The sequence below is a fragment of the Phyllobates terribilis genome, unplaced genomic scaffold (assembly GCF_046119375.1).
Source record: "Phyllobates terribilis strain yellow unplaced genomic scaffold, ASM4611937v1 Scaffold_3__8_contigs__length_932513732, whole genome shotgun sequence".
In the NCBI taxonomy this organism is placed as follows: Eukaryota; Metazoa; Chordata; class Amphibia; order Anura; family Dendrobatidae; genus Phyllobates; species Phyllobates terribilis.
In genome coordinates, this window is record NW_027362763.1 from 484626948 (window position 1) to 484654497 (window position 27550).

Below are 27550 nucleotides of genomic sequence, written 5' to 3' on the forward strand. Positions count from 1 at the left end.
ATATCGATATCCTGGATGCCAATACAGTTGAATGTGCGATGCCGGAGGTGTTCCCGGGCCGACGCTGGCATCAGGCTCTCTGAATCACGGCTCCTAGAGGCTGTGTGGTCTGTCTCTATTAGCGGCACGCCACTGGCTGGCTGCCCTTGGGTGAGGGGGGAGCCTGGGCAACTGCCCAGTTTTCCCCCCACCCTAATGCCGACCCTGGATCTTTGCTATATCCAATATGGGCTACTTATAATCTAGGGCTATTTAAATTAAGGCAGCAACAGTGCTTTGGAGAAGGATCATTGCAGCTGATAGAGCTGACCTCTTTTGAACCTAAGGACCCTTTGTAGAAGTGGATTGGAGACAAGTGTGTATCCATTTGATGGTGCAAATTTGATCTAGAAGGGAAGGAATTATTGACAACATTCTAAGATTGGGCTGTGGAGTTGGAGTCGGTGTCCATATTGCTGGAGTCGGTATAAAATAGACAAACTCAGACTCCTAAAAGATATAAATTGTTATAGTAGTACCACTGCAGGATGTGCTGTAAATGTTTTCATGAGAATTTGAGAAAAAGTTATGAAATGTCCTATAAATGTCTGTTCTGTTCCTGATCTAAGGATCTCGGCTTTTGGTTTAGATGAATCTGTGCTGCCCTTTATGTACATGCTCAGTAGTGAGGCAGTGAGATGAATCTGTGCTGCACTTTATGTACATGCTCAGTAGTGAGGCAGTGAGATGAATCTGTGCTGCACTTTATGTACATGCTCAGTAGTGAGGCAGTGAGATGAATCTGTGCTGCACTTTATGTACATGCTCAGTAGTGAGGCAGTGAGATGAATCTGTGCTGCACTTTATGTACATGCTCAGTAGTGAGGCAGTGAGATGAATCTGTGCTGCACTTTATGTACACGCTCAGTAGTGAGGCAGTGAGATGAATCTGTGCTGCACTTTATGTACATGCTCAGTAGTGAGGCAGTGAGATGAATCTGTGCTGCACTTTATGTACATGCTGAGTAGTGAGGCAGTGAGATGAATCTGTGCTGCACTTTATGTACATACTCAGTAGTGAGGCAGTGAGATGAATCTGTGCTGCACTTTATGTACACGCTCAGTAGTGAGGCAGTGAGATGAATCTGTGCTGCACTTTATGTACATGCTCAGTAGTGAGGCAGTGAGATGAATCTGTGCTACACTTTATGTACATGCTCAGTAGTGAGGCAGTGAGATGAATCTGTGCTGCACTTTATGTACATGCTCAGTAGTGAGGCAGTGAGATGAATCTGCTGCACTTTATGTACATGCTCAGTAGTGAGGCAGTGAGATGAATCTGTGCTGCACTTTATGTACACGCTCAGTAGTGAGGCAGTGAGATGAATCTGTGCTGCACTTTATGTATATGCTCAGTAGTGAGGCAGTGAGATGATTCTGTGCTGCACTTTATGTACATGCTCAGTAGTGAGGCAGTGAGATGAATCTGCTGCACTTTATGTACACGCTCAGTAGTGAGGCAGTGAGATGAATCTGTGCTGCACTTTATGTACATGCTCAGTAGTGAGGCAGTGAGATGAATCTGTGCTGCACTTTATGTACACGCTCAGTAGTGAGGCAATGAGATGAATCTGTGCTGCACTTTATGTACATGCTCAGTAGTGAGGCAGTGAGATGAATCTGTGCGGCACTTTATGTACACGCTCAGTAGTGAGGCAGTGAGATGAATCTGTGCTGCACTTTATGTACATGCTCAGTAGTGAGGCAGTGAGATGAATCTGCTGCACTTTATGTACACGCTCAGTAGTGAGGCAGTGAGATGAATCTGTGCTGCACTTTATGTACATGCTCAGTAGTGAGGCAGTGAGATGAATCTGTTCTGCACTTTATGTACATGCTCAGTAGTGAGGCAGTGAGATGAATCTGTGCGGCAGTTTATGTACACGCTCAGTAGTGAGGCAGTGAGATGAATCTGTGCTGCACTTTATGTACATGCTCAGTAGTGAGGCAGTGAGATGAATCTGCTGCACTTTATGTACACGCTCAGTAGTGAGGCAGGGCTGTGGAGTCAGAGTCAGGGAAATTGAGGAGTCGGAGGTTTGGCTTACCGACTCAACAGCCCTCGTCTACACCAGTGTTCTCCAACTCCAGTCCTCAAGTCCCACCAACAGGTCATGTTTCCAGGATTTCCTTAGTATTGTACAGTAGATGGAATTCTTGCCTGTGCAGGTTCTGCAATTATCATATGGGCAATCCTGAAAATATGACCTGTTGGTGGGTCTTGAGGACTGGAGTTGGGGACCAGACTCTCAGACCTTCAGGCATCTATGTTGCATGTATGTGTTCTATCCATGTTTTTCACGGATAAAACATGTATCCAATATAGTCTATGGAACTAGTCACATGTCCGTGTTTTTTTACGGACCGTGTGCCTGTGCAAAACTCATGGAGACAATTGCATTTTTGACTGGCAGCATGGATGAAAGTAACAGTACAAGTCTATGGTTCTGTGAAAAATACACTGTCATCTGTGCACTGTCTGTTTAACACTGCAAAGGACAGGAGAAGCTTTGTAATTTATTACAAAGAATACATGAAAAGCACTAACCGCACATTGACAAAACACTGGTGACACCTATACAATTTTATTGCGTATGGGAAAAATACTGATGTCTGAATGAGACCTTAAATTTTTTGGAGGGACAAAAATACCCAGTAAGTCCGTATTCAGACATCAGAGTTTTTTTCGCATATGCAAAAAATGGTAGAAGTATTATCAGTGTTTTTTCATGCATGGATAAATAAATAAATTACAATGCCTGGCATATCCTTTGCAATGATAGATACGGACAGCATTCTGACTTACACTAATGCCATTTGTGTGCTATACGTGTTTTTCATGGACAACTAGACTTGTATTGACACTTTTCATCCATGCTGGATGGACACACTGTAAAAAAAAAAAAAAAACAGATGTGTGAACAGCGCCATAGACTATAAAGCATACATGTTTGTATCCCTAAGTACAACACGGACATCTGAATGAGGCCTTAGCCTAAATTCCACAATGAGCATTTGGTGAGTTTTTCACTCTGCATATTTAAGGAAAATGCAATTTATTACAGTTCCAGCAAAGTGAATGAGATTAATAGAAATCTCAGACCACTGTGTTTTTTTGTAATACACAACGTAAACTGAACTACAGTGCATCATTTTTTCCCCATAGACTTGAATGAGATGATGAAAATCCATAGGTAAAAACTGCATATGCATTTTTAGTGTTTCCACTGTGTTGTTAGTTTGTTCATTGTAATATACCGTATATATTCGAGCATAAGCTGACTTTTTAAGCACATTTTTTCTACTGAAAAAGCCCCCCTCGGCTTATACTCGAGTATACAGTACATTCCGGTGGTGGATAGTGGTGGGGGGGGGGTTGCGGCGGGGCACAGGCAGTAGCCGGCTGCTGCAGCTACCACATGTGCCTGCTGATAAAGGTAAATGAATATTCACTCTTCTCCACGCCCAATATTCACATATTTAATAGCGGGTACGGAGGATCACTTAGCTGCAGACGGAGCTACGGCACTGCTGACAGTGTGTGCCCGCTATTAAAGAACATGGATATTCACTCCTCTCCACTCCCATAGTCCCGGTGTGGAGAGGAGTGAATATCCCCTCAGCTCACCTTGGCGTCTGAGGGCGCATGGCAGTGATGTCATGTGCTGCTCAGATGCTGACATGAGCTGCTGGAGGACGCAGCGCTGGAGCAGAGGGGAGGAAGGTGAGTAGGAGTGTTTTATTTTCATTTGTGCAGTGATGAAGGGGTGGGGGGGCATGTATACCAAGATAGGGGGGCCATACATACCAGGATTGAGGATGATGCGGGCCATGCATACAAGGATGGGGGCCATTCTTACCAGGATGGGGAGCATGCATACCAGGATTGGGAATGAGGGTGGCCATGCATACCAAGATTGGGAATGAGGGTGGCCATGCGTACCAGGATTGGGAATGAGGGTGGCCATGCGTACCAGGATTGGGGATGAGGGGGCCATGCTTACCAGGATTGGGAGTGAGGGGGGCCATGCGTACCAGGATTGGGAGTGAGGGGGGCCATGCGTACCAGGATTGGGAGTGTGGGGGGCCATGCGTACCAGGATTGGGAGTGTGGGGGGCCATGCGTACCAGGATTGGGAGTGTGGGGGGCCATGCGTACCAGGATTGGGAGTGTGGGGGGCCATGCGTACCAGGATTGGGAGTGTGGGGGGCCATGCGTACCAGGATTGGGAGTGAGGGGGGCCATGCATACCAGGATTGGGAGTGTGGGGGGCCATGCATACCAGGATTGGGGATGAGGGGGGCCATGCGTACCAGGATTGGGGATGATGGGGGCCATGCTTACCAGGATGGGGAAATTTACCAGTAGCTGTTGCATTTCCCATGCTAGGCTTATACTCAAGTCAATAAGTTTTCCCAGTTTTTGTGGTAAAATTAGGTGCCTCGGCTTATACTCGAGACGGTATTTGTATTTTGTATGTAACCTCTTTTCATGTGCAGCACAATAGAATCAATGGTGGTCTAAAAATAATTAATAATAATAATAACCCATATCCGATATATGTCAAGTTTCTGTTTGTCTTCCCGTCTTCTATTTATTGTATATAGTGGGTGACTGGGGATGTTTTTTAATAGTATCTGAAAGGAGGCAGGCTGAAAAATGGGAACTGCAGGCTGATGGATGGAGAGAAGTGCTACTTACACCTAATAAATAAGATATTACACAGTTTCCTGTATTTACAAATACTACATGTTTGCGGAAAAAAATGAAAACTAATAATGATCAGCACACTTTAATTGTACAAAAGTATAGTTTTGCATAGTGGAAGTATACCCAATGAACTTTGAAGAGTAAATTTATCATTGACCCTAAATATGCAGATACCAGAATTACTTTTATAAGTTGCAATATTGAATATTATTATAAAGTTGTGCTTTATGCCGGATTATTCTTTACTATTTATCATGATCTCTTGCACAATTTCCAGGTTTACTTTTGTGATTCTTTCCGCCACTTTTCTTTCTTTGCTAGATTCAGACTGGTGAGTGACTCGTGACGTGCAGCAGCCTGCAATATAGATACAACCACATGTAAATTCAGAGGTCAGGCTCGTTAGTTATCATTATTGTTATTAATAGAGACATGCCTGGGATCGGGTTACCATATGTAAATACGTACATAAAAGGTAAAGATGGAAAATTGTGGTTGTTGCTTATTCTAATCTTCATTTAAAAAAAAGGCAATTGTCTCTCCAGAGCTGCACTTACAATTCTGCTGGCTTCTGAATTCAAATATTCTAATATTTTCTGTTTTAATAAGGACAGATTGAATAGAATATGGTCTACTAAGTAGAGCTGAGCTAGTCTCCTAATATTTTATTTGGGCAAATTCACTAAATTTGATAAGAATCTTATTATCTTGATGTGAATCGAATCTGGTGGGAATAAGTTAAAAAATTTAATTTTATACTCACTGCTCCTTGGCCTTCCCAATTGCTGCCCTTTGTTCTGATCCACTCCTCTTTGGCTATCTTTTCCTTCTGGCCGTTTCGCTGTCATCTTTCTTTTGATGCTGCCATTGACTAGGCCCCATGTGGTTACACACAGCCGGTCAAATAAGTATTGAACACGTCACCAATTTTCTAAGTAAATATTCTCACCACATGTCAGTAACAACTCATCCAATCCACACAGACAAAGAAATCAAACCATAGATGTTCATAAGTTATGTGTAATAATGAGAAACGACACAGGGAAAAAGCATTGAACTCACTTACTGAAATGTATTTAATACTTGATACAGAAGCCATTAACGTTAATGACGTGGGGTCTAGTCAGTGGCAGCACCCATCAGGAGACCTGGAACAACTAGAAGGCTAAAGAGGAGTGATCAGAGGTCCGGGTGGAGAGCTGCGGCAGCGGTACAGGTAGAGGGGGGCCAAGGAGAGGAGAGTATAAAATTGTACAGCCAAGTGGCTGACATTTTTTCTGGATTTACTCAAATCAAACCCACACAAATTTGTTTTGTTATAATTGAATTTTTGGGGAAATTCATATCAAAATCAGTTAGTCTATAATCAATTTGCTCATGTCTACTTCTAACCTTCCTGGGTATAGTGCATTATAAGTAGAGATGAGCGTTGTTCTACTCGAACTGTTCGCCAATCTCAAATTCGAGCTGTTTTGGGCGGTGTTCGAGCCGATCGGCGAACACGAACAATTTGATAAAAATTCGGCTGTTCGAGGTTATGTTCGATAACTGTTCGTGCACCAAAATCATTACTGGATTTTTTCTCAGTAATGATGAAAATTAATGTTAATACGCAGTTTGAGTGTACAGCGGGGTGGGGGGAGGGGCAGGGGATGGATCTCTGCAGGAACAATGAAGATCTCCATTTTTTTTTCTCTTTCCCGCATTTACAGTGGGGAGGTGCAATCTGTCAGCCTATCAGCAGCGCACACACGGAGCGAAGTGCTTTTTTTCACACAAGCAAGGGCATGTGTCATTGGCAGTGTATGTCACATGTCCTTGCCCTATAAGACCAAGCCATTTTCCCCGTCGCCACCATTTTCTCACTGCTGCAGCTGCGTGTTAGACGTCACCGCTGTTGCTGTGTGCGCTATACCTTGTTAATTTCAAGCCAATTTTCGCACAAATCTACAGATAGCTTGGGAGTAGGGAATAGTTGTGATTGCAGTCCTTTTAAGGACTAGGTTACAGCATTTCCTACGACTTTTATCAGGCAGGTCTGTGCTCTTAAATAGATAGGTTGTGGGAGTAAAGACTAATTGTAATTGGAGTCCTTTTCAGGACTAGGTTACATCAGTTCCTATCAGTTTTTGCCAGGCAGGTCTGTGCCAGTGCTGTGCAAGTTTTTTTCACAGCATTTGGCTGAATCTAGCAAAGCTAATCCTTTTTGGCCTATTGCAGAGTGTGTTAGTCAGTGGAGTAGCCTATCTGTGTTGCAAGATATACCACCTGTGTATAGAATACCAATTTTTTTACTGCACCTAGTGAAGTAAAATCTTTTGGGCATAGCATCATTCTATTAGTCCATCTATACTGACCTCCATCAGGTTGCAAATTAAAAATAATTTTTATCTGCATCTACAGTACCTCTGAAAAAATATTTGGGCTTCTAGCTGTGTGTGGGACTTGTTGTATTAGTCCATCTATACTGACCTCCATCAGGTTGCAAACTGAATATATTTTTTTCTGCATCTACCTCTGAAAAAATATTTGGGCTTCTAGCTGTGTGTGGGACTTGTTGTATTAGTCCATCTATACTGACCTCCATCAGGTTGCAAACTGAATATATTTTTTTCTGCATCTACCTCTGAAAAAATATTGGGCTTCTAGCTGTGTGTGGGACTTATTGTATTAGTCCATCTATACTGACCTCCATCAGGTTGCAAACTGAATATATTTTTTTCTGCATCTACCTCTGAAAAAATATTGGGCTTCTAGCTGTGTGTGGGTCTTGTTCTATTAATCCATCTATACTGACCTCCATCAGGTTGCAAACTGAATATAATTTTTTTCTGCATCTAGCTCTGAAAAAATATTTGGCCTTCTAGCAGTGTGTCGGACTTTCTCTATTAGTCCATCTATACTGACCTCCATCAGGTTGCAAATTAAAACTAATTTTTATCTGCATCTACAGTACCTCTGAAAAAATATTTGGGCTTCTAGCTGTGTGTGGGACTTGTTGTATTAGTCCATCTATACTGACCTCCATCAGGTTGCAAATTAAAACAAATTTTTATCTGCATCTACAGTACCTCTGAAAAAATATTTGGGCTTCTAGCTGTGTGTGGGACTTGTTGTATTAGTCCATCTATACTGACCTCCATCAGGTTGCAAACTGAATATATTTTTTTCTGCATCTACCTCTGAAAAAATATTGGGCTTCTAGCTGTGTGTGGGTCTTGTTCTATTAATCCATCTATACTGACCTCCATCAGGTTGCAAACTGAATATAATTTTTTTCTGCATCTAGCTCTGAAAAAATATTTGGCCTTCTAGCAGTGTGTCGGACTTTCTCTATTAGTCCATCTATACTGACCTCCATCAGGTTGCAAATTAAAACTAATTTTTATCTGCATCTACAGTACCTCTGAAAAAATATTTGGGCTTCTAGCTGTGTGTGGGACTTGTTGTATTAGTCCATCTATACTGACCTCCATCAGGTTGCAAACTGAATATATTTTTTTCCGCATCTACCTCTGAAAAAATATTTGGGCTTCTAGCTGTGTGTGGGACTTGTTGTATTAGTCCATCTATACTGACCTCCATCAGGTTGCAAACTGAATATATTTTTTTCTGCATCTAACCCAGCCAATAGTTTTGGCCTAATACCACAGTTTGGCCACTCAGCTCTGCTCGGTTACCATCCATTGTTTCTTTGTGCAAACAACTCCAGAGTTGTGAATTAGTTAACCACCAAAATGAGTGGAAAAAGGCCTGCTGCTGGTGGAAAGGGGAATAGGCGTGTTGGGAAGGGGAAAAAAGGTTCTGTCCGTGGGGTAGGTGTTAAAGCAACAGTAACATCTGCAGAAGAAAGACCATCTTCCAGCCAAACTAAAATTTCTACTTCTTTTAGCGGACAATGTGATAAGATCCCTTTCTTACGGCCACGCCAATCGCTACAAATTCCAGATGAGGCACAAAAACAGCAGGTGCTTCAACGGATATCAAGTGCTCCTTTAAGTGGGCTCTCATCCACATCAACTTCAACATCACAAATACTCCAGTCCTCAAAGGTGTCACCCAAATCGCACTTGCTTCCTCACAGCTCCCAAATCTCCAGCTGCCCGTCTGAGTATGAGGTAGAACAGATGGTTGAGTCTGCAGAGCTGTTTACTCATACTATAGCCTGGGAATCAGAGGTCGACTCCAGCGCTTCTGTGAATCCAGACGAGGAAATGATCTGCACTGATGCCCAGAATCTTTATGAGTCGGATCCAGGACCAGACGCAGAAGGTTCTGACCATAATGTAGACCCTCATTCCCAAACTGTAACTCCTGTTGGTGGAGACAATGAGGAAGACGATGATAAGACTCAAATACCTGATTGGAGCGACAACTTTAGTTTTTTGTCAGGGCAGGAACAGGTTGGCTCTGAGGACGACGGGTGTGATAACACACAGGGTGATGATGATGAGGTTGGAGATCCCACTTACTGTCAACCCACAGTCAGCCAAGAGATGAGGTCAGCAGAGGAGGTGGAGGAAGATGCTAGTGACGACGAGGTCAGGTTGCGCCTTCCTGGACAGAGACGTAGTACTGGAAGCACGTCAACAACTGCATCCTCAAACACAACTCTGCCTCTCACCACAAGTCGTGGTGGCTCTTCAGGTCGCATGGGTGCTAAGCCTTGCATAGCCTGGGCATTTTTTCAGATCGATAAAGATGACCCAACTCGTGTTATCTGTAACATTTGTCAGCAAAAGCTAAGTAGAGGCCAAAAAATACATAGTTTGAGTACTTCATGCATGAACCGGCACATGGACATGAAGCATAAGTTGCAGTGGGAAGCTCAGTGTGCTACAATGCGGCCTAGCCGGCCGGGCCAACCACCGTCTGCCATATCTTGTGCATCCGCGGCCTCTTCATCCTCTGTGACTGGGGGGACAGCAGTCACACCTGTTTTGGGGCGCAGACCTGCCACCTCTTTACCCGCAACAGCCAGCGTGATTGGCAGGTCATCATTTTCTTTGGAGGTGGTAACACCAGCTGGTGTTGAGCGCTGTCCGACATCGATAGCACCACATTTGGATCAAGGCAACCTAACATGTCCGCCTGCATCTTCCTCACAGACCGGCAGTTTGCCGGGGACACCCTTATCAACCCCGTCTAAGCACAATAGCCAGCCCTCGGTCCCTCAGATGTGGACAAGTAAAAGACCATTTCCTCCTAGCCATGAGAAAGCTAAGAGGTTGAATTTCACCATCTGCAAGCTCTTGGCTACAGAAATGCTGCCTTTCCGCCTGGTGGACACAGAGGATTTTCGAGACCTTATGTCCGTCGCAGTGCCCCAGTACCAGATGCCCAGTCGGCACTACTTCTCAAAGAAAGGTGTGCCTGCGCTCCACCAGCATGTCGCACACAACATCACCGCTTCTTTGAGAAACTCTGTGTGTGACAGGGTGCATTTCACCACAGACACTTGGACAAGTAGGCATGGACAGGGGCGTTACATGTCGCTGACTGGGCACTGGTTAACTATGGTGACAGCAGGACAAGGGGCTGCTGTCCAAGGCTTGCCGTCCCCACGAGTTGTGCGTCAATCCTCTTTATGTCAAAGTTCCTCCACTGCTTCTGCCTCCTCAACCTCCTCTCGGTCTTCCACCTGCACCCAAAGCCTGTCTGGTCATGCCACAAGCTTTCTAACTGCGCAGAAGGGATCCTGCACACCTCCTTACTATGCTGGCAGTAGGGCTCAACGTCATCAGGCGGTTTTTACTTTGAAATGTCTGGGAAATGTGAGTCACACAGCTGAGGAGTTGTGGTCAGCTCTGGAGAACCAATTTCATGAATGGTTGTCTCCACTGGACCTGAAACCAGGGAAGGCCGTGTGCGACAATGCTGCAAACCTGGGTGCGGCCCTTCGCCGGGGCAATGTCACACACGTGCCTTGTATGGCTCACGTGTTGAACCTGGTTGTCCAGCAATTTTTAGCCCACTATCCCAGACTAGATGGCCTTCTGCAGAGGGCACGGTCGCTGTGTGCTCACTTCCGCCGTTCGCATCCCGCAGCTCAGCGACTTACATCTCTACAGAAGTCGTTGGGCCTGCCACTTCACCGGCTAAAATGCGATGTGCCTACCCGGTGGAATTCAACTCTGCACATGTTGCAGCGACTGTGGCAGCACCGACAAGCCCTGGTGCAATACGTTCTGACGTATAGCCTGGGCCAACGAGATTCAGAGGTGGGGCAAATCACGCTGGAGGAGTGGTCTCAGATCAGGGACCTATGCACCCTTCTGCACAGTTTTGAAATGGCGACGAAGATGTTTAGTGCTGACGATGCCATTATCAGCATGACTATTCCGGTGATTTACATGCTGGAGCACATGTTAAACAGAATTCGGAGTCAGGTGGTGGCACAAGAGGAGGTGGAGGAAGTAGAGGAGGAGGAGTTGTATGCGGAAGGGCTAACATCTGCAAGGTCCAGACGGTCGGCAGCACCAAGGCGGCAGGCATGTGAGGGTGGGGGAGATGGTTTTACCAGGGCGCATGGTAGCAGCCAAACTAGTGAGGAAGGTGCAGGAGCCCAGGAAGAAGTGGAGGACGAACTGATGGAAGACTCATCAGATGAGGGAGACCTTGATCACATTTCTGTTGTGCGAGGTTGGGGGGAGAGGACAGAGGAAGGAAGCATGATTGTTACCTCGCCACCAACACAACAGGGACTTGGTGCTCCTGGATGCGCAACACACATGAGTGCCTTCTTGCTGCACTACCTGCAACATGACCCTCGAATTGTGAGAATTAGAAATAATCCTGACTACTGGGTTGCCACACTGTTAGATCCCCGGTACAAAAGTAAATTTGCAGAAATTATTCCTGCCATAGAAAGGGATGCACGCATGCAGGAGTATCAGCAGAGACTGTTGCAGAATCTTACATGTGCTTTTCCACAAAATACCAGTGGTGCACGTAGTGAATCTCACAGTTCCAACTTGCCAACCGTGGGACCGTCAAGTGTTCAGCACTCAAACCGTAACAGAACCACAGTATCTGCTGGTAACATCAATTTTGCGGAATCATTTCACCACTTTTTTAGCCCATCCTTTGCAAGGCCACAGGAGACAAGAAGTCTGACACATAGTCAACGCCTAGAGACGATGGTACAGGAGTATCTCCAAGTAAACATTGAAGCCACGACTGTGTCACTGGACCCTTGCTCTTTTTGGGCTTCCAATCTGGATAAATGGCCGGAGCTAGCCACTTACGCCTTGGAGATCTTGTCATGCCCCGCAGCCAGCGTTCTGTCTGAACGTGTGTTCAGCGCTGCTGGTGGTGTGCTGACAGATAAGCGCACGCGGCTCTCCACTGATAATGTAGACAGACTCACGTTCATAAAGATGAACAAATCATGGATCCGAAACGACTTTTCTACCCCTGTGTCATCCTGGGTAGAGTAAAAGCTTGATGATTGGTTAAAATCACCCTACCAAACGTTTTAAGCTTTCAAATTACTAATCATGTTTATCTGTATCTTGACTGGAAAATAATTTGGGCTTTGTAGCAGTGTGCAGCACTGATCCTATTAGGCCATCTATAATAAGCTCCACCAGATTTAAAATTAAAAATAATTTTTAGCTGCATCTAGCCCGGAAAATAATTTTGGGGCTCCGAGATGCGCAAGACACATAAGTGCCTTCTTGCTGCACTACCTGCAGCATGACCCTCATATTGTCAGAATTCGAAGTAATCATGACTACTGGGTTGCCACACTCTTAGATCCCCCAAACTTTTCGATCAACCTTTTCATTTTAATAAAGACCAAAAAAATGGTCATTTTTGAAATTATAAGCATTAGCAGGTTGTTAGAAACTGAAATCAAACAGTTTTCAACTCAAAACTTTATTCTAGGTGATGTTACATTTTCACATAGGACCCCTTGTTCGAAAGGAGCTTCTGAACTCTCTCGTCCATTGAATTTGTCAGGTTTTGGATGGTTTCTGCTTCAATTGTTTTGCATGAGGACAGAATACCCTCCCAGAGCTGTTGCTTAGATGTGAACTGCCTCCCGCCATCATAGACACTCCTTTTAATGATGCTCCAAAGGTTCTGAATGGGGTAGAGGTCAGGGGAGCATGGGGGTCACACCATAAGTTTGTCCCCTTTTATGCCCATATCAGCCAGAGATGCAGATGTTTTATGTGCAGCATGACATGGTGCATTATCATGCAGAAAAATGATCTTGCTGTGAAATACACGGTTCTTCTTCTTGAACCATGGCAGGAAGTGCTGTTTGAGAAAATCCACATACATTATGGAGTTCATCTTTAGCGCCTTCAGGGATCCTAAAGGGGCCGACAATCTCTCTCCCCATGATTCCAGCCCAAAACATTACTCCACCTCCTCCTTGTTGGCGCTGTAGCCGTGTTTGCGTGGGGTGTCCATCAACCAGCCATCCTCCACTCCATCCATCTGGACCATCGAGCGCTGCACGGCACTCATCCTTGAACAAAACAGTTTTGAAATCAGTCTTCATGTAATGTTTGGCCCACTGGAGCCGTTTCTGCTTGTGTGAAGTGGATAGAGGAGGTCGACAGGATGGCGTATGCACAGCTGCAAACCTCTGAAGGACCCTGCATCTTGTTGTTCGGGGGACGTTGGAGGCACAAGCAGCTTCAAAAACTTGTCTGCTGCTATGACAAGGCTTTTTTGCCGCTGCTCTTTCAACCTGACGTAATTGCCTGTAGGAAAGAGTCCTCAATTTGCCCTTATCAGCACGCACACGTGTGTACTGTGAATCAGCTACATACTTCTTGATTGCCAAGACACTTCATCCTGATCATCGCACAATGTTGATTGTAGTCATGCCTTGACCTAAACACTCCACAATTTGTTGCTTCTCAGCAGCCGACACATCCTTTTTCTTTCCCATTTTGGCAGAAAATGTAGGCTGCTTAATAATGTGGGACAGCCTTCTTAAGTAGTCTTGCCTTTCATTGGACACACCTGCCAAACTAATTAGCACAGGTGTCTGCAATTGCTTACAGTGATATAAAGAGCCCTGACACACATCACCATCAATGAGTTTAACTGACAAACAAACAAATTCTTCCCTTATCACTCCTAAACACTTTTTGCATAATAATTTGGAACACAGTGTACATGTGCTTTTCCACAAAACACCAGTGGTTCACGTAGTGAATCTTACAGTTCTAACTTGCCAACCGTGGTCTGTATGGAGTTGTTCAATAAAGGGCCCAAAATTAAGATAACATAGATGGGAGAGGTCTCTATGAATAGGAATTCCTAAGTATTTGATACCCTGTGAGGGCCAGGCAAAGGGAAAGTTGGACTGGATGGAATCCTATATGGATTTGGGGAGGGAGACATCGAGGGCCTCAGACTTCGCTGCATTGATTTTAAAATTTGACCATGTAACAAAGTGATCTATTTCAGCCATAACAGCATGGATGGATATATGTGATTGAGTGATATATACTAGGACATCATCAGCAAATAGAGAGCACTTGTACTCGGTGCCTCCCACCTCAATCCACCTAATATTGGGGTTATGGCGAATTGATGAGAGCAGGTGCTCCGTCACTAGGATGTATAAGAGAGGGGACAGAGAACATCCCTGCCTTGTCCCATTGGTGATTGTGAAAGGTGATGAAAATGTTCTGACGCGCCCCCTGGGCCTTGGGACACCCGGAGCCGGACCCTTTTTGGTGGATGCTGGTGGTTGTAGTCTCCGTGGCGGCAACCCGGTTCCGTGGCTCAGGGCGGTCAAACCAGTGGCGGAACTATTTATGTGGTTTTGATGTTTAAATGTCCGACTACGCCACCCGTGGATTGCAGTCAGAGTGAACCGCCGCTCCAGGGCAGACCGCTGAGGCTGGTGTTGTGGGTGCAGCAGAGCGTAGCATAACTCCCCACGGGAGGAGTATAGCCTCAGGGCAGTGTATGCGGAGGATGGGGGTGATGGTGCAGGGCAGCAGCAGTAATGACACGGAGTCAGTGATGCAGTCCAGGGCCTTTACTCACAGTTCTTATTATCCAGACCACGTCTGCAGGTAACGGCTGCCCACGTCGTACTGTGCTCACCAGGTGAGGGGCTCAGACAACTCCCAGATAACTTTGGAGTGCTTCACAGGACCCCCTTTGTGTGTCCTTTGTCTGGCCTTTCTTACCAACCCTTCTGTCCGGCTGCCTCGGGCCTCCTCTTGGTAAACTTGGCGCCAGTTTCCCTGACCCTATGTGGTGCCTTCCTAGCGGGTGTAGGGAGGGGCTGCGCCACATAAAATGTCACAGCCTCCTGTTTCTAGCTGAGGGTCGTTTCCTGCCTCCACTAGTTTCGGGGACCGGTCTCCCCCTTTGGCCTGACCCCTCCACGCAGGTGGATTCTGGCGTGCGGTGGCGACTCGCCCGTCCGCACCCCTGAGATCCCTTCGTTCCTCGTTCCTGGAGCCTTCTCCGCTCCTCTTCCTTCCTTCTCCCTCTTCCAGGCCTGGGCCTCTGTTACTAGGCCCGCCTCCGGAGCAGAGCTCATGCAGAGCCCCTGCTCCCTGCCACTTCTGCTCAGACTTCTCTGCACTGAACTAAGATGGTGCCCACCTTTTATACTCCCTTCTCAATGCACCCAGGAACTGCTTCCTCCCTGCTCCTGCACTACAGGGTTCCCCTTCCTTAGTGTTCCCTCCCCCCACTCCAGCCAGGGACAGGGACTGTCGTGCCCATCTCAGGGGCATATTGGTCGCCCTGCCCCACGGCAATGTGGTGTAATGCATGCAGGTGTCGGGCCCTGATCCACACTACATCCTTACCTGAGAGTGAGATATCACACCTCTGGGTGAGGTGCAATACCTCTGTAGCAACCGAGCCCTCAGGGTGCTACAGTTCCATTTATCTTCAGCCTAGGTGACGTATTGCGATACAGGGCCGTGATTTTGGCTATAAAAGGGTCCCCTAGACCCCTACCCCAAGCTTTTTAAGAGAATCATATATGGCGTGCCAGGAGACTCTATGGAATGCTTTCTCAGCATCCAACGAGAGTATCTAATTACAAATTTTTAACTGCATCTAGCCCAGGAAATACTTTGTGCCTAGTAGCAGGGTCTGCTAGTCAGCGGATTATCCCGGCTGTTAAGCAAGCTACACCACCTGTAGTTTGGACACTTCATTTTTTCAAAGGAAATGCTTCGGGACCACGGGATACTCAGTGAAGAGCATCAGGAGGCACCCCAAGGCATAGGGGCTGGGACTGGCAGTAGGATGCCTTGCGGTGGACAGCCGAGCCCGATCCTTATAAAAGCTTTTTAACTGCAGCAGCTTTAGTGGACGCTACTGGAGCTGGAATTACGCGGCTGCTGGCATGAGACTTGCCCTCCAATAGATCCTTGTAAATGGATTTAAAGTGTATTCATTCAAATTAGAGAGACAATTTAAATTAAATAGCTTAGAGCTGCCTCCACCACAGGGGGGCTCGCTCGACCCACCAGCGGACAGGCACCAGTATTGGGAGAGGGGGGCTGGCCATCAGGGTTCACCGCGGCTCTGGCACAAACCCGGCGACACGGAGGTGGCACGGGCAGGAGCGGACTGGCCGTGTCGGCTTCTCACTTTTTGGATTTTAGAAGGGCATGACATTCCTATATCTGTGTCTCCCCCTCCTTTTACTCCTCCACCTCTTTTATTTTCGCATGACTATATGTACTTGTCACTTTTCCATGTGTTAGTTATGTCTTCTGAGCAGTTTGTCAGCTTTTGGACACCTTTGAAGGTGTTTTCTATGTGTTTCTATGTGTTTTTGTTTGCCTGCCATTGGTTTTAACGGTGTTCGAAGGTGTTCGACGAACAGTTCGGCGAACACACGGGTGTTCGACGAACCGAACCGAACTCGAACACTACGGGGGTGGCTCAACACTAATTATAAGATCTCATGAACGCCTTTACTTATGTGTCTGTCGACAAGCTGTCAACTGGTTTTAAGGTAGGTAGCACAATATATTCACAAGATATGTTAAAAAATATAAAAATATGTTCAATGTTGGTACATACTGTACATAAACACATATACATATTTTTCGGACCATAAGACGCACTTTTTTTCCCCCAAATTTGGGAGGAAAATGGGGGGTGCGTCTTATGGTCCGAACGCAACTTACCGGTGGTGGCGGAGCCGGATCGCAGGGCGGCGGCGGAAGAAGAGGTGAGGCGGGCCGGTATCTGGCTGGGGGCCGGGCCTGGCCGGGTACCGGGGCCGGTGTCTGGCTGTGAGGCAGAGCAGAGTGAGCAGCTTTCCGGTGGCCGCGGCCATGTTCCTGAAGCTGTGCCCTACAGGAAACTGGCCGCCGGAGCCGACGCATGTGCTCTGCTGAGCAGGCGGCCATTTTCCTGTAAATCACAGCTTCAGAAAGATGGCCGCCGCCACCGGAAGCCGCTCACTGTGCTCTGCCACTCTGCTCACAGCAATACACCGGCACCAGGCCCCCTGCACTCCATCCCCCAGCACCCCAGGTGTGAGGCCACCAGGACCAGGGCACCAGACCACCAGCACCCCATGTACCAGGCCACCAGCACCCCAGGTACTAGGACCCCAAGCCACCAGCACCCCAGGCCCCCAGCACCCCAGGTTCCAGGCCACCAGCACCCCAGGTACCAGGCCACCAACACCCTGGCCCCCAGCACCGCAGGTACCAGGCCCCCAGCACCCCAGGTACCAGGCCACCAGCACCAGGCCCTCAGCACCCCAGGTACTAGGCACCAGCAACCCAGGTACCAGGCCACCAGCACCCCAGGTACCAGGCCACTAGCACCCTGGCCCCCAGCACCGCTGGTACCAGGCCCCCAGCATTCCAGGTACCAGGCCACCAGAACCAGGCCCCCAGCACCCCAGGTACTAGGCACCAGTCCACCAGCACCCTGGGTACCAGGCCCCCTGCACCCCAGGGCCCCAGGTACCAGGCCACCAGGTACCAGCATGCCTCCACTTCCGCCGGCTTCCTGAAGGGCCCTGCCTCCTGTGACCCCAGCTCCACCGCCCCCCAAGGTAAGATACCTATTCAGACTATAAGACGGACGCTCATTTTATAAAAAATATTTTTTTTCCTATTTTCCACCCTAAAATTTGGGGTGTGTCTTATGGTCTTATTTGGCCAGCTTTAACCCTAGCAGCCACTGACTTGCAGCAATCAGTCAAATGTATTTGACTTTTAAGCTATGTTCACACTTACTTATTTTACATGGATTTTGGAGCAGATGTTTTTCCAAAATCCACATGAAAAGCACTACAAATACTCTTTGAATAAGCTTCCTATTAATTTCAAGGTAAAAACTTGACTATATGCTGAAAAAGCAGTAAAGGTATGTTCACATAGGGTGTTAGTTTTTTTAAGGTTTTTGGAAGGTTTTTTTTTTAAAGTTTTTCATTTTTTTATTGATTTAGTGATCATAGTTAGAGAGGGGTTTTTTTTTGGTAAAACACATCAAGAAATTATGTTGCTTATTTTTCCATGTGGAAAATAAAAACGGCACCATGTGCACTGTAGTCGTGTTTTCCCCTTGAAATGAATAGGAAACTTATTTAAAGAGTCTCTGGAACAGAATCCGCTCAATACTATATGTGAACATACCCTTACCAGAAAGTTGGGAAGGGTTGACGATAAAGGCTGAAGGGCTAACATAAGTAGTATTTTAATAGTATAATTTTCATATAACAGCAGGTGGCGCTTGATATCATCAGATTTTACAATTCGGACCAAGCGGTTTTACTTTGTCTAATGATGTTAGTGATTTTTAAATCCTTTAATGTAGACTTGTTTACTGTGGGATTGTACAATGGCTAACAATAGTGAGGCCGAGCTGTGCATCTAGCTGTACGTCTAGATAAGGTACGTAGAGAGGTGAATGGCCTTTCAGCTTACCTTCTTACCGGATGCAATCACAGCAAAGCAGGCTACGACAGTGATTGCAATCATAATGTAGCAAGCCTGAATGCGTGCCTTGTTCCGGGCTCGCACCAGCATTTCCAACCTAAGTATGAGATGGAAGTTTAAAGCAGTGAAGGGAACATTTACTTTTATATGTTTCTCTTTTTTTAATATAAATAAATTATTACCCTGCTTTTATACATTGTCGTTAGTCGTTTTTTTTTTGTTACAGGACAGACTTATGTGAGAGAATGTAAACCTTATTGATGGGGTAAAAATACAGATTTATTCATTGATGTAATAAATTTAAATTGCAGGAAAATTGTGTTCTTAAAATAAAGCAATTATTGAATGTATTAAAGTAGTTGTCCACTACTTTCACATTGATGCCCTATCCATAGGATTGGGCATCAATGTCTGATCGGCCGGGGTCCTGCACCCAGCACCCCCACCGATTAGCTATTAGCGGTGGTGGCGGCGACCGCGGGCTGGAAGTCCTTACCTGCCGCTGGCACTGATAACACCTGATCGGCGGGGGTGCCGGGTGTGGGACTCCGGCCGATCAGACACTGATGTCCTATCCTATGGATAGGGCATCAATGTGAAAGTAGTGGACAATACCTTTAAGTGTTTGTTTTTTTTCTGCCGCTTTTAATAACAGACTTAAAGCACTGTGAATATGATGGCGCTATATAAGTGAGCATAATAAATAAATGTTTTGTTGTTTTTTTTTCAATCTAGATAAGCTCTTAAAAAGACAGTCTGGGATCCAAAATTCAGAAAAATGTTTAACTCAATCTACAGTGGCGTTCTACAAAAACTCTTGAATCTTTTAATGACCATCTCATAGTCTTCTTTATGGGGGCCATTTAACGGATTTTGTCTAAAATGCTGCCTTTTCACTTTGGAACTTTAAAGGAAAATTGCAGTGCTATGTGCTGTATAAAAGCTGGACTCCTAAAATGCTCATTATAATATCAAGGTGGAAAACTTTAAAAAAGATCATACTAGATGTGCTAAGAAAGTGCACCAACTTCATCAGGTCCAAGTGATCTACTTTCTAATATGAGGAGTTTAGAAACTGCTTTAACTACTTGTGGACCACAGAACATTTTAAAATATCCAAGTGGTGCACATTTGACTCCACAAAGACGATTCAGAATGTCCTTGCTGTGTCAGCAGCAAAAGGAGTAGGGAGCCACTGTCAGACATAGCTGAAATCTGAAGTTGCTTTAAACACAGTACAGGATTTGTTGGTCATCGCAGAGACCCATTTGAGCTCTACTGTCAGGAGTCTGCATTTTCCCTGTAACTGAGGTAATATTCCATCCACAGTTACAGGAAAATCAGCAATAAAAAATTTCATAAAAGTTAAAACGGTTGACAACAGAAATAAAAACGTGAAATTTTTTTGACTAACAGATTAAGAAAAAAAACATCTAAAATGTGCCTGGTCACGAATGTCAGAAAATAGCCCGGACTTGAAGTATTTAAGACTCGTTTTGTATCATTTCCTTTGGATGCCATTGCAATTCAGTTAGTAGCATATACAAGATGAATAGGTGATCCTGTACAGTGAAAGCTACCATGTAATCCCAGGCTCTTAAATGGGTGGTCTGAAACTAACATTGATCTAACTGAATGTCCTCTGATGACTTCTTGTTTGAGTATCGCAGCATGCACTAGCTAATCTCAAACGAAGTGTCATCAAAACGTAAGTAGATAAAAAGAAATAAAGCAGTCACGGAGAGTAGAGAAGGAAAGGTTCAGTCTTTTTAATTAAAGTATATTAGATTATTACATTAGATGGAGAGACGTTTAGGATTAAGTCACTGTTAGTTTCGGACTACCCCTTTAAGCCTTTTTAAGCACACTACAATATCTGTGATTTTGTAAATACAGTGAGTACGGAAAGTATTCAGACCCCTTTAAATTTTTCACTCTTTGTTTCATTGCAGCCATTTGGTAAATTCTAAAAAGTTCATTTTTTTCTCATTAAAGTACACTCTGCACCCCATCTTGACTGAAAAAAATCAGAAATGTAGAAATTTTTGCAAATGTATTAAAAAAGAAAAACTGAAATATCACATGGTCATAAGTATTCAGACCCTTTGCTCAGACACTCCTTGAGATGGTTCTACTCCTTCATTGGAGTCCAGCTGTGTTTAATTAGACTTGATTTGGAAAGGCACACACCTGTCTATATAAGACCTCACAGCTCACAATGCATGTTAGACCAAATGAGAATCATGAGCTCAAAGGAACTGCCCTAGAGCACAATGGCCTCCATAATCCTTAAATGGAAGAAGCTTTGCACAACCAGAAGTCTTCCTAGACCTGGCCGTCCAGCCAAACTGAGCAATAGTGGGAGAAGAACCTTGGTGAGAGAGGTAAAGAAGAACTCCAAGATCACTGTGGCTGAGCTCCAGATATGCAGTAGGGAGATGGGAGAAAGTTCCACATAGTCAACTATTACTGCAACCCTCCACCAGTCCGGCATTTATGGCAGAGTGGCCTGACGGAAGCCTCTCCTCAGTGCAAGACATATGAAAACCCGCATAGAGTTTGCTCAAAAACACATGAAGGACTCGCAGACTATGAGAAATAAGATTCTCTGGTCTGATGAGACAAAGATAGAACTTTTTGGTGATAATTCTAAGTGGTATGTGTGGAGAAAACCAGGCACTGCTCATCACGTGCCCAATACAATCCCAACAGTGAAACATGGTGGTAGCAGCATCATGCTATGGGGGTGTTTTTCAGCTGCAGGGACAGGACGACTGGTTGCAATTGAAGGAAACATGAATGCTGCCAAGTACAGAGATATCCTGGATGAAAACCTCTTTCGAGTGCTCTGGACTTCAGACTTGGCCAAAGGTTCACCTTCCAACAAGACAATGACCCTAAGCACACAGCTAAAATAACAAAGGAGTAGCTTCAGAACAACTCTGTGACCATTCTTGACTGGCCCAGCCAGAGCCCTGACCTAAATCCAATTGAGCATCTCTGGAGAGACCTGAAAATGGCTGTCCACCAACGTTCACCATCCAACCTAACGGAACGGGAGAGGATCTGCAAGGAAGAATGGCAGAGGATCCCCAAATCCAGGTGTGAAAAACTTGTTGCATCATTCCCAAGAAGACTCGTGGCTGTAGTAGCTCAAAAGGGGGCTTCTACTCAATACTGAGAAAAGGGTCTGAATACTTATGACCATGTGATATTTCAGTTTTTCTTTTTTAATATATTTGCAAACATTTCTACATTTCTGTTTTTTTCCAGTCAAGATGGGGTGCAGAGTGTACTTTAATGAGAAAAAAAATTAACTTTTTAGAATTTACCAAATGGCTGCAATGAATCAGAGTGAAAAATTTAAAGGGGTCTGAATACTTTCCTTACCCACTGTAGATTGTTTCCATTACTCGAAATTGAGTTATTGGCTTTGGCTTTAGAACAAAGAGAAAATGTCCAAATGGATGATGTAATAAGATTAATGCAGCCTTTCATGTTTAGATAAGATGCAGATTTTGGCAAGATTTAAATACAGACACAACTGCTAATTGTACAGAAGGCAATATGTCACAGTGATTGAGGAGACAGTCACCAGGAGTATTAGTGAAAGGAACAAGGAAGTTCCATTTTAAATGTAGATATACGAAACATGCATAAATAGCAAGTCCCTAAATTAAAGACATTATCCTAAGTAGCCAAAGTGTTCAAATTGGACACTTGTTCACACGCATGACTTTGTATACTCTAACTGCAAACGTGGTTTCCCAGAGAGAATTTCAAGGAATTTTTTTCAGCCCTTTCAGGACCAAGGGTTATTAAAGCATTTTGAAATTATGCTTTTTAGAGTTGAATATTTATTTTCATACTCAACCAATATTTTTTTCTATCTGCGCTGGACATACAGTCCTTTCTTATAGGATTAAAATGGATCATTATGTTTTCAACATGTCTGCAAATGGAGTGTCTGGTTTGGCTTTTTATGTTAAGTCACGTGGCAAAGCTCATTAAAGGGTCGATAGTTACTTTTAGGATTGCTACATCCAATAGGTAGAACTAGTATTTTAGACTTCTTCCTCTCTGAAGATGATATTTGCATATTCATTTTATCTGTGTTATAGAATAAACTGAAGACAAAATTGGAAAACAATGCAACTTTCATTGGATCATTCCAACGTGTACACTAATGAAATTACTAGAACCAATTAAATTTACCAAATAAAATAATCCTTTAATCCTAGGAATATAATGATACCAGATATATAGTTGCATAGTATTTCCATAGGTTGACAAAAGACCTAGGTCTATCAAGTTCAACCTCTTTACACCAATTATATATTCTCTGTCACTGGATTATCCATAACCCCCAATACCATTTGTGGTGAGGAAAGCATCCAGACCTTTTTTAAATGCTGATATAGTATCTGCCATTACTACAGTAGGCCATTCCACATTCTGACTGCTCTAACTGTAAAGAACCCTTTCCTGTGGAGCTGCCGGAATTGACTTTCCTTTACATAATGAATGCTCCTTGGTCCTGTGTAAGATCATTGGAAGGGATAAATTGTACGCCAGTCCTTTGTACTGATCCCACATGTGTATATATACATATAAAATCTCCTCTGAGACGTCTTTTTTTCTAAGCCCAATTTTTCAAACCTTTCATTATAGGAGAGGCCTTCCATCGCATGTAATAATCCAGTTGCCGCCTTTGAGCCAACCCTAGCTTTCCAATATCCTTTTTAGGCTGCGTGCCCACTATGCGGATTTAATGGGTTTCCGCGGCACCATTTCCGCAGCGAAAATGCATTAAAAACACTTGTTAAGTTGTCTGCCATGTTTCCCAATGATAATCCGCATGTGCTGTGCACATGCTGCGGAAATTTCCGCTGTGGATTATCATTGCGGAAAAATCTGCAGCACAACCATTAATTTTGCGGAATCGCAGCGATATCTCCGCCATTGACTTGCATTGGACCACATAACCTCCGCATGACTACACGTACACATGCGGATATTAAGCGATTCAATGTGCGGATGCTACCCGTGTCTGGAGAAGAGGAGACTCTCCTCCAGACCCGGGTACCATAGTACCAGTAGTTAAAAAAAGAATTAAAATTAAAAAAACATACAGTACAGACCAAAAGTTTGGGCACACCTTCTCATTTAAAGATTTTTCTGTATTTTCATGACTTCTGATGGCCCCCTGTCTGCTCCCGGCGGCGCTGCTGGCTCTTCAGTTGTTCGCGGTGGTGTAAAAGGACCTTCCATGACGTCATTTAGTCATGTGACAGGTCACGCGACCTCTGATGTCACATGACTAAATGGCGTCATGGAAGGTCCATTTTAGAGCACCGCGAGCCGCCGAAGACATCGGACGCACCGTAGTGGAGACCGGGGGCCATCGGAAGGTGAGTATAATGGGTTTTTGGTTTTTTTTTCAACATTTTTATTCTATTTGTTAACATTATGTTGGTCACACAACATAAATCCATGCCCGTTGCATGGATTTATAGTGTGACCAAGTTGTCAAGCACTTTTCCAATTGATGCTAAAATCACTTGGAAAAGTGCTTGACAACCCGCATGCCAAATGGCATGTTAAAAACGTATTACAAATGCTACTACCTGGCAGAAAAAACGCATGCAAAATCCCCATGTGTTTTTTCTGCCAGGGAGATGCAGAAACGCTCTGCAGCATTTCTGCATCGTGGGCACTTAGCCTTAGAATATGGAGCTCAGAACTGATCGCATATTAAACTTGACTGTTGACTCTTGTTGCTGTTCTTGCTCAGAAAACAAAGATCTCCAATAAAGAGTTAATCCTTTCTCATTTACTGCCATCTATGTACATTGTGGGAAAGCAGTTTAGTGCAGGTTTAGGGGTGTTAATCTTAGGAGAAGATAAGAAAAAGGCCAAAATGTTTCACAATGGTTTGTGGAGTTCACCCTCTTACATAAACTGGCCCCTTTAGTTACTCTGTTTGAAGCCCCTCCATCTTTGCCATTATTGCAAATATGTTTTGTTATCTTACATCACTTTTTCTTGGGTGGTTAACCCTTATGTATGTTTTATTTAACTTGTTTTTATAGAGTTAACTGCACTATTTTTCTGAGGGAACTGTCAGGCATGGCTGCAGAGCTGGTTAGAGAAGTTCAGGGGGTGACATGCCTTCAATGTATTATGTTGTACAGGGTTGTTTGGAGTGAGACTGGACAGAGAGTGTATGTGGATGGTGAACATATGCCACACTATAGACATGGTCCTGTTTATGTGAGGCCCATTGTTCATTCCACTCGGTCAGCTACAGAGCACATGAGCAGCAGGTTGAGGCTCTGTACCCTGAAGAGTCTGTGACTTGTAGGTAGGACACAGGCATTTCTCTTAAATAATGTGTATCAACCTAGACTACAACACTAGGGGGAAATTTCCTTAAAGGGGTCATCCATGACTATTTAACTTTCTTACTATTGGCCTAAGAACAGGCAGGTAGTTGCTATGATTTCTGCCGGCACAGAGCGGTCACAGAACACTCCTGACGGTGATTCAGTGGCTTCCACTGATGTCACATTGACTGAGCAGCGGCTTCTCTTCTGCTCTGCTCTGTTTACGGGTTGTGACTGCTGACGACATGTTGATTGACAGCCGGCTCCCCACTGCCTAACTGCGGCAGTCACGCAACAACAACAGTTCAGCGTGGAAGAAGATGAGTTGTTGTGCTGACATAGAGCAGCTGAATCGCCATCAGGAACGGTCAATGACTGCCCTGTGCCAGCACCAGGTAGAACAGGCAGGTAGTTAGCAACTACCTGTCTGTTACATTTTAGGCTCATAGTAAAAATAAAATGGATAACCCCTTAAGTGACTGAATTTCATTCACTGCTGAATATTCTGTGGTGCTTCTTGATGATTGTTACATAGGTCTGCAGTGTATTAGCTTAGTACTTTTATATATGAAGATGACCCACAGCTGACTATTATCAGCCTGCATTACTTGCTAAGGTGTTTTCTGCTACTTTTTGATTATTATTCCACCACTTCTATAGTGTATTAGCCTAGTAGGCATCCCCTTATATATGAAGGTAACACAATTTGATTCTCACGGAATTGTTGACGGAATGTCGTCTTCTGACTTGTATCTTCCAGTCCACTTAAGTATCTTCTTATCAAAACTATTTGGCTTGTAGCGAGAAATATTACTCTTTATGTCATCTGTAAATAATAAGACATCAGGACAAGTAGAGAAATGGTTATAGTTTGATTCTACTATCTCTATGTTCCATCACTGACTATATGATCATAACTGATGCGTATGGTACCCAGGCTGCACTATGTCACATAGAGTCCATTACTATTAAACTGTACTATGAAGCAATATAGGATTTCATGTGGACTGCTTTTCTCTGCGGGAAGCATTGAGGATCTGTCATGTATACAGGGAATGTTCTCCTTTCACATTACTCCCAAAAGCACTTTGCCTTTTAACTAAAAGGAGCAATCAAAGTTACATGAGACTCTACCCTCCTCGTTATGCTCATCTCACAGTGAATGACAGGCTCTTACGACAGGAGAGCAGGCCTGATGCTCTTGCATAAAGCAGAATATTCCGCTGACAGATCCTTTTAAATTAAGAAACACTTCATACATGGAGCATCTATTGGAAGATGTCATCAATTTTTGGCCCAAATTCCATATAAACTACCATATAAATTAGAGGCATATGATGGTGTATTATTTGTTGGTATAGTAAATATGATCTTCTCTTGCCAAAAACTGGAGTTATAACATGTATTTTTTTTATGAGGGCTAAAATATCTTCATTTTTATGCCATTTACATATAGCCATACTAATATATATATATATATATATATATATTATATTAGGCATACTTAATGAATATAAAAAATATATATACAGTATATATATCTCACAGCCACTTACATGTAGCCATACTACCTACCATATGTACATTTCAATGAGTACTGACAGGCAAGGAAAAGTATACCGGTAGCTTGTTTTGTATTGATGGGTAGCAGTAGTATGTGACTATTATTGTTAAATACAATATTTAAAATGAGATTACTGAACAACCCGTCCCAGAAATTAAGGTAATTTCCATGATACTCTAAATGACTTTAGACTTTAGTTATGAAGCAAATATTATATATAATTATTACATGTCACCTCCCTGTCCTAATTTACATGGTATTGCGACACAGCATTTTTGCTTGATGATGCTAGACACTTTTTATTTTCCTGGAATTTGTAAGAAGAATTACTTGGCATACTTGACAGATGTACAACATCATGCTCTATGGGAAGAACCATATGGAGTAAGAAAACTACCGTAGTTGAATATATATTTACAATACTATAAAACATATACCGTAATATAAAATAAATCCTTAAACATGTTTAATAGAATCTATATGAAATATTAATTAATCTTATTAATAATATAATTATCTTATTAATAAGAATTGTATACTTTTTCTACTGGTGTAATTTAGATATATTTTCATGCATTTTTTTTTCTCCATTGTTTATCTTGTCTCATAAAATTACTTACTTCTAGTACTGAAGTTTGCAGAATAAAGAGCAGGAACAGTCTCCCGGTGTCTTGCTGCACTTAAGGTTACCATCTGGTGAGCAGATTTATACCTAATCGTGGTTAATATTAAACATTTCTTCATTGACTCCATAGTGAACATCATTCTATTCTATGAACTGTTTGATTTGTCTTCATATTCCCAGCTTGTAGCTAAATGGCATCATGGAAAAAGGCCAGATTTTTTTTTTAAATTCTAAAATACGTTATTGCTGTGTAGCCCGCCTTCTACTCTCAAGACATTGTTTTTTCTGAGTCCTGAGAACAGAGGGGAATTT

At 43.9% G+C, this 27550-nt stretch overlaps 1 protein-coding gene across 1 annotated transcript; it reads right to left on the minus strand.

The window, feature by feature from the left end:
- Positions 1 to 4909: 4909 nt before the first annotated feature.
- Positions 4910 to 27439, minus strand: FAM162B (family with sequence similarity 162 member B). The gene is made up of 4 exons (XM_073673190.1): positions 27234 to 27439; positions 25767 to 25875; positions 18652 to 18760; positions 4910 to 5107 (listed from the first exon to the last, which is right to left on the minus strand). Exons 1-4 carry the CDS (start codon positions 27376 to 27378, stop codon positions 5030 to 5032), a joined length of 441 nt encoding a protein of 146 aa, XP_073529291.1. The 5' UTR covers positions 27379 to 27439; the 3' UTR covers positions 4910 to 5029.
- Positions 27440 to 27550: the final 111 nt, after the last annotated feature.